Source organism: Ursus maritimus, unplaced genomic scaffold (assembly GCF_017311325.1).
Source record: "Ursus maritimus isolate PB19 unplaced genomic scaffold, ASM1731132v1 scaffold_20, whole genome shotgun sequence".
In the NCBI taxonomy this organism is placed as follows: domain Eukaryota; kingdom Metazoa; phylum Chordata; class Mammalia; order Carnivora; family Ursidae; genus Ursus; species Ursus maritimus.
The window spans coordinates 23941220-23949157 of NW_024424453.1; the positions used below are offsets into that span (position 1 = coordinate 23941220).

Here is a 7938-nt window from a genome sequence, read left to right on the forward strand (position 1 = left end):
GCCCTCAGCATGAGGAAGGTGACCTGTGTCCTTGCCTAAGGTTCAGCATCATGGCTGTTCAGCCTTAATGAGAAGATCATCCCAAATGCCTGGGGACTCTCAGATCCTGAGCTGGCTCTCCATGGTCTGGCTACTCTTCCCTACCTGCAATCCCTTTCTTGGAAATTCCAGCTTTATGACAAGGAAAGGGGCATCTCTCAATTCTATCTGTGGAGTGGAGGCATTTTCCAATGCCATTAGAATGCATTAAGTCAATCCTGGTGGGAAGCACTGAGTGACAAGTGGAGGACAGAATCTCTACCCATCAAGACTTACAGTCTGGGTGTGGAGAAAGGCAACAAGGCAACTTTAAACAACAACACATCACACTTTCAAGCATGGGGGGGCGGCACAGAAAATGGCTTTGGGTCATGGGAGTCATGGCCACAAGATACCAAAGCTGGTCAGCAGTTCCTGTCACCCTAGGATTGTCTTTCTGAGAGCATCCCAAAAGTCTTTGGAGAGGGAAGGTCCCACAATCCAGGAACCAGCCCCCCTGCCTTTTCTCCCTGAGTTAGGCTCAACCAGGAGAAATGCCTACAACTGCCCTGCAGTCTGCCTGGTAAAGGGTAGGACACACACTCCTTGGGGCAAAGAGGTGATAGTGAACTTGAGGGGCAACATCAGTGAGGCAAGGAGCCCAGAACTCTAGCCTACTACTCCCAGCCCAGCCCACCCACAGGGTGTGGGCGGTAGGATTCACTAAGATACCAACTGGAAACAGCTCTCATCTGAGTTTTTCCCCAGAATGGGTAGTAGCTTCTCCCCTCTTTCTCTCTCTCTCTCCTTCTCCACTTCCCTATTCTCTCACTCTTTCTCCCAAGCACATACTTGGGTAAGTGTCTCTGCTAATCCCAACCAGGCAGAAGAATAATGCCAGCTGGCCTGGGGCCTGGGGCTGTGTGGGCATGTGCAGAAGAACCAAGCCCCCACTCAGGCTGCAGCCTGTCAGAGTGGCAGGGAGTTCAGCTATGAAACAGAGAGGAAGCCTGTGTGAACGGCCTGTGTGTATTCAAGTGTCTCGGGATATGCACCTGAGTTTTGCAAAGAACTGAGCAGCAACCTGGCCAAGGAACATCCAGGTGGCAGCCCAATCACCCTAACCCTGGGCCAAAGATATCGAAGAATCAACAGGCTTCTGGGAGTCAGATCGCAGAGAAGAGGTCAGTCTGTGTCTTGAGATAGCTGAATGCCTGAGTGTGTAAAGAGGCTTAAAGTCCAGGCATCAGAGTGACCCATTTTCCACAAAAATGTGCAGTATCTGAACTAGTATGCCTAACAGGTGAGTGTGTGAGGGCAGTGCAGAGGATACAGGCTTGACTGGAGAGAAGTGGATGGAGGAATGGACCTGGAGTCCATGGGGGTGTAGGAGGAGCTGGGAGTAGTGCTGACAGTTGAGGTGTGCAGTTGTGTAGGGATGTGCTAAGGAACGCATCCAGGCTTCCCTTTTCCCGCCGCGCGCGCCGCAGAGGCAGTACCCACACGGAGAGGGCTGCAGCAGGCTCAGTTCCTCTGTTCTCGCGCAGTGCGGGAAGCCCGTGGGTGTTTCAGGGCCCCGCCAGGAAAGGGCACCTCGGCACCTGGTTCGAGCAGCCGGCGACGCGGGGCCAGGCGAGTCGTGTCCGGGAAGCGCTGCCTGCATCGGGGCCGCTGGGCAGCTCACCTGGCAGGACCCGGCCGCCGGGATCCCGAGAGACGCGGGCGCTTCCGCGGCTGCTGAAGGATTCCCGGCGGTAAGAAGAGAAGTGTCTCCCTCTACTCCTCCCTCAGGGCCGAGTGAATTGCTCGCGGCGGCTGTCGGGGCCTCGCGGGTGCGGGGCAGGCACAGGAGCGGGGCCGCGCCGGGGCCGCGGGACTCCGGCACCATGTCAGCCCGCGGCGCCCACGCGAGAGGACCGGCAGAAGGCACGGGCTGCTCCTGAGCTGCAACTGCAGGCCCCGGGAAACCCGGGCGGAGAGGCTAGGAGCTCCGCCCGGCCCTCGGAGGTGGGCACCGCCCGGAGGTCACCGAGCTGGGGCTCGGCGTGGCCGCAGTGCCACGGGGAAAGAGGATGCCCCCACACACACAAGCCTCGACGCGGTCTGCCTGCCGGACGGGATCCCCACCTCGCCAGGAAGCGGGGCCCTACCCAGCCCGCCCTAGAGGGTTGAGAAGTAAACCAAGGCGCGCCCCACCGCTTCCTGGAGAGATCAATACCTGAAAGTAGCAGGACTCCTCTTCTGTCCACTCAGAAAATCCTTTAGAGGAACTCCTTCCTTTACCCCCACTCCCTACACACGCGCGCGCGCGCGCGCACACACACACACACACACACACACACACACACACACTCACACACTCTTTAAAGGCTGAAAAGGGAGCCGAGTTTGGAATTCAGGGAAGTGATGACACACAAAACAATGCTGTTACACCTGGCTGCTGCAGGCCAGCAGCGGAAATGCCTGTGAGGGTGAGAGAGACAGAGAGCCAGCCTGGGTGGTCAGAAAAAAAGAGGAGAGGAGAGAGCACACACACACACACACACACACACACACACACACAGGTTGGGGCCAGACCCAGCTGTTTTTTTTTCCCCTTCCCGGGCGGAGGGGGAGGATGGGCGCTAGGGTCAATCTGCAGCAGCCCCAAACCTCACACACACCACTTCCACCCCTAGCCTGGGCATGGATGGGCGTGAGAAAGAAGAAAAACACCTGCACTCCTGCTCAGGAGACAGCCACAGAGGTTTTGAAGAGGTGCTGCTTACCCCGGTGTATATTGGGAGCAGAGGGAGAAAACAATCAAGCTACTTAGATATTTTCAATGGTGGGTAGAGGAGGGTATTTACTGAGGTGAGTTTAGGAGAGCCCTGTTCTCTCTTACTGTGATGGTCAGACCAGACTGCCCTGCTGACCTCTCTGGAATCATTTTCAAGATGCTGAATTCCAAAGAGCCCCATCACCCTGTTCTCCTTTCCTTTAATCTCAGAATGTAGATCAGAGAGCTGCGTGGGAAGCAGGCAACACTTGCAGGTGGCCGTGGGTGCTGGGCCCATAGGCCACTAAGGGCTCTTCAGGCTTCCTCAGGCAGCCTAGGAAGAAGTGGTAGTAATGAGCATTGGGGCGGCCACTCAAGCCATGCCAATCCAGACATAGGACACACCCCTGCATGGCACCCATGCAGTCCACCTTCCTCCCCCAAGTATCCTGGCCCCATTCAGTACCAAGCAGTTTGGGGCATGAGGATTCAAAACACCGGACAGACATCTCTCTCACACTTTACAGTTGCAGACCTTTTGTTAAGGCTAAGTTAACTGTTAAAAAGCACAGCTGCCTTTCCTGCCAGCATTAATTTCCCCTGAGACAATCTCCCGGCATGCAGGTGTGACTGGGCACCATTCAGACTTCTACTGAAGGTAGGCAAGCACTCACCCCTCAGCCCTGGAGAAAGATCGGAGCAAATGTCTTGTCAGGAGAGAGATTTGAACAAATGCCTCCCTCACAGCCTCTTGTTTTTCTTCCCAGTCTGTGACAGAATATTGACAAAGAAAGAGGGAAAGGGAAGAAGGAAGAAAGGAGAGAGGGGAGGAGAGTGGAGAGGGAGGATAAAGAAAGAAGATGCTCATCCCTGAACCACATTAACTGACAGGTGACACACATGTACCATTACATATCTGTAACTATATATGTTTTACCCCGTAAATAAAAATCTCACCTTGTACGTGTGCATACCTATGTTTTTGCACCAGCACGTGTGCACCTGGGCAGCTGGTATCTCACGTGTCTCAAGGACAGACCCTCCCCATGATTTCTACATGTGATACCGGTGCACATACAAATAAAGTTCCCCCAAAGCCCCACAGCAACATTCGCGCCCGTGTTGGAGCAGGACTGGAGTGGGTTCTATTTGTCGTTAAAGCACACATCCAAGTCGTAGGATTACAACGCGAATTCTGAGGAGGTGGTCTGGTCCCTAGGTCCAGGGGCAGCGCAAGGAAGGGCAGAGGGGCTTCAGGCCGAGCTCCTGGGCGCCTCTTCCCCTATCGTCTCCCCAGCCCCATCCGGCCCAGCCACTCTGGAAGCGCGACGGACAGGCTAGGCCAGGCCGAGGTTTCTTGGTTCAGTGACACGCGTTTCTGGGCTGATTTTCCCAAAGCCATCGCGCAGCTCTCTCCACCCCACCGCGGTCCGGCCCCCTCGCCGTCCCGCCCCTCCCCCAGCCCCAAGCCAGAAGTTTAGCCCCAAGACAGCAGCGAAGGGCAGAGCAGGGGAGTCGTTTTCTTTCACCTGAAAGCCGCGAGGAGGTTTGGCGCGCCTCTCCTCGCTAGGGCCCGAGCTCCCTGGGCACTGGCCGAGTGAGGACGGACCTCGCCGGGGCCCTCGGCATCTCCCGGCCCAGTCCGCAGAGCGAGCACCCGCGGATTGCAAGGGCTTTGAGAGAGCGTGAGCCCGGTCGTCCGCCGGGCCCCCTCAGCTCGCTGGGAGGGGCAGGCCGGTCCGGGCTGTGCGGGGCGTTTACAAAAAGTGACTTGGAGATGAACTCGCCCGTGCGCGACTGGCCGCCCCGCTATAGGGGCGAAGGCGCCTGACGCAAGCGGAACTCGGCGGAGCCCATACGAATCAGAACTGAGCGAGGCTCCTGGCGCACTAGGGACTCCAGAAGGCAGCTCCGCCAGAGACGCGGGTCGTGCCTCGGGAAACCGGAGGGTGGGGGGAGGGGAAGAGCGCGGAAAGAAAACCCACCGAGGCGGGGACTGGCCTGGGCGGGGTGGGGCGGCGGGGCCGGAGCCCCTCTCTGCTGGGCGGACTCCCCATGGCCAGAGGCTGAGCTCCACTCCCGCCGGCCGCTCCCTAGGGGAAGGGAAAGAGGAGAGGAGCGGAGCGAGAGGCCGCCAGCGAGCGAGCGCGGGCGGCATCGGCAGTCTCCAGAAGTTTGAGACTCGGCCGTGAGCAGACTTGTGCGCCCGGACTCTGCCGCCCCAGCGCCAAGGGAAAACAGCAGGGGCTGCCTGGCCGCGGCGCGCCGGCTTTGTCATGATGGCCAGCTACCCCGAGCCCGAGGACGCCGCAGGGGCCCTGCTGGCGCCGGAGACCGGCCGCGCAGCCAAGGAGCCCGAGGCGCCGCCGCCGCCGAGCCCCGGCAAGGGAGGAGGCGGCGGCGCCGGGACAGCCCCGGAGAAGCCCGACCCGGCGCAGAAGCCCCCGTACTCGTACGTGGCGCTCATCGCCATGGCGATCCGCGAGAGCGCGGAGAAAAGGCTCACTCTGTCCGGCATCTACCAATACATTATCGCCAAGTTCCCGTTCTACGAGAAGAACAAGAAGGGCTGGCAGAATAGCATCCGCCACAATCTCAGCCTCAACGAGTGCTTCATCAAGGTGCCGCGCGAGGGCGGCGGCGAGCGCAAGGGCAACTACTGGACGCTGGACCCGGCCTGCGAGGACATGTTCGAGAAGGGCAACTACCGGCGCCGCCGCCGCATGAAGCGGCCCTTCCGGCCGCCGCCCGCGCACTTCCAGCCGGGCAAGGGGCTCTTCGGGGCCGGAGGCGCCGCGGGCGGCTGCGGCGTAGCGGGAGCGGGGGCCGACGGCTATGGCTACCTGGCGCCCCCCAAGTACCTGCAGTCCGGCTTCCTCAACAACTCCTGGCCGCTACCGCAGCCGCCCTCACCCATGCCCTACGCCTCCTGCCAGATGGCGGCGGCTGCTGCGGCGGCGGCGGCGGCCGCTGCCGCCGCGGGCCCGGGCAGCCCAGGCGCGGCCGCGGTGGTCAAGGGGCTGGGTGGCCCGGGCGCCTCGTATGGGCCGTACTCACGCGTGCAGAGCATGGCGCTGCCTCCCGGTGTGGTGAACTCGTACAACGGCCTGGGAGGCCCGCCGGCCGCGCCCCCGCCGCCGCCGCACCCCCACTCACACCCGCACGCACACCATCTGCACGCGGCCGCCGCACCCCCGCCAGCCCCGCCGCACCACGGGGCCGCCGCACCGCCCCCGGGCCAGCTCAGCCCAGCCAGCCCGGCTACCGCCGCGCCCCCGGCGCCCGCGCCCACCAACGCACCGGGCCTGCAGTTCGCCTGCGCCCGGCAGCCCGAGCTCGCCATGATGCATTGCTCTTACTGGGACCACGACAGCAAGACCGGCGCGCTGCACTCGCGCCTCGATCTCTGAGAGCCCAGCGCACGCCGGCTTTGAGGATGCAGGGACGTGCGACGCCGGCCTTAGCCTCAGCCACCGCCGCCGGCCGGCCGGACCACGCGCCCTCTGGGGCCATCTTCTGAGCCAGCGTCCAAGGCCCTCTGCGCCTCCTCGCTCCCCTCAGCTCCTCTCGCCCCTCTTTTGTCTCCTCCGCTTCTCCTCTTGTTGCTCGCCTCCCTGCCCTCTCTGCCCTCTCGCTCCCCCAGCCTCCTGGCCGCCTCTCCGCGCGCCTTCTGCAGGCCTCGTCTCCTCCCGGTGTCCCAGCGTCCGGGCTGGACACCCCATGCCAAAATTCAGAGCGGAGAGGAAGTGCCGGGGCCGAGGTGCAGCCGGGCGTCGGCGGTGCAGACCTCTTGGCCTTCTCACACAGGTCGGTGCGCTCGCGCTCGGCTTTCCCCGCCCGGCAGCCGCTCAATCCGTGGCTGGAAGCGCCGGTCCGGGCGGGCAACGAGACCCGCGCCGCCCGAGAAAAGGACGAACGTGTGTTTGCTCCACGTAACCTCTTGAAGCGGTTCAGAAGCCGCTTGCCGGGGCCCACTGGATGGGGCGGGGGTTGGGCCCGAGCGGGGAGCCCGGCTGCCTCGCTCGGCGGCCTGCGCTGGGGTTTACAGCACATCCCCGCTCCGAGACAGGCTGCGTGTCCTCCGCTCTCCGTCTCGGCGCTTCGGGCACCTCCAGGCCCGCGGAGGCTAGCTAATGTTTCTCCCAAAAGATCGGGAGGGCTGTTTTAAATAACATTTAAAAATATTTTTTAAGAAAAAAAAACTAACCGGGAAAACCGGTGAAGTATGGTGGCCTTGGAGTTTGCTAAAGTAAAACATGAAAATCTCTTCCAGGAGATTTGAAGCAGAATTCCTGCCGGGCCTTCAAAAAGCTATGTTCAGAGAGGTAGGAGAATATGCTCAGTAAAAGTTGGTTTCCTTTACGAATTGGGGGGTTTCCCCCTCTATCTGTCTAAAAACAAACAAATCAAAAACAAATTTCCCCGGATCTTCCAATGCAAGCCCAGAGTGCCCGGAGATCACTGACTGCCCGGTGGACACTGTGCAGAGACGGCTCGTTCTCTTTCTGATTTTTGTTTTTGCAAACGTCTTGCTTCTCCCACCTTGGGCAGGAGAAATGTGAAACCTGGCAGCAGTTGGACCAGGCGGGCTTGTGGCCCGGAGCCGGCTGGCCCAAAAACCCTAGACCTGGTTGTTCTGTAGTGTGTTGTTTGGAGGACCAAATTTTCTAGAAAGAACTAGAGCACTTTTGTTGTTTTGTTTGTTTGTTGTTATCGTCTTGTCAATTCCAAAATAAATTTTTTGTTCTTTCTTTTAACACGGACTTATATTATTTCTGCCTCGCCTAAGTTTGTTCAGCAGCTGGTTAAAAGAGGGAGATTTCCAGCCGAGTTTTATCCTTTTTCAGATAAATAAGGGTTGAGGGCAGCCCGAGTGGAGGGCATTTGTGGTTGTTGCTGCTGCTCTGTTTTCCGGGGAATTGTTTGTTTTCTGTGTCATCGCTGGTCTGTAGTGGCTGTCTAACGTCATCAAAGAGACTTTATCAGTCGTCGTTCGTTCACAAGGCATGAGTGTAGGTAGGATTTGTTCAATTTTTGCACCTATTCAAGTTTGTATTTTACCTCTTACACAGTCGTACTAGGTGTATGGACTGTGTGTTCATTATATTGAACTCATACGTTTCTATTTTTCCAGACAAATATAATAACCAGAAGAGTTTATT

The 7938-nt window shown here is 59.2% G+C and overlaps 2 protein-coding genes across 2 annotated transcripts; one reads left to right on the plus strand and one right to left on the minus strand.

Annotated features, from left to right (window-relative positions):
• Positions 1 to 1184: 1184 nt before the first annotated feature.
• FOXL2NB (FOXL2 neighbor) lies at positions 1185 to 4405 on the minus strand. The gene is given in 4 exon segments (XM_040636580.1): positions 1185 to 1232; positions 1518 to 1702; positions 1825 to 1968; positions 4306 to 4405. Coding segments are annotated over 4 exon segments (477 nt in total).
• A 647-nt stretch (positions 4406 to 5052) lies between these two features.
• FOXL2 (forkhead box L2) lies at positions 5053 to 6186 on the plus strand. Its single transcript, XM_040636585.1, has one exon. It carries the CDS (start codon positions 5053 to 5055, stop codon positions 6184 to 6186), a length of 1134 nt encoding a protein of 377 aa, XP_040492519.1.
• Positions 6187 to 7938: the final 1752 nt, after the last annotated feature.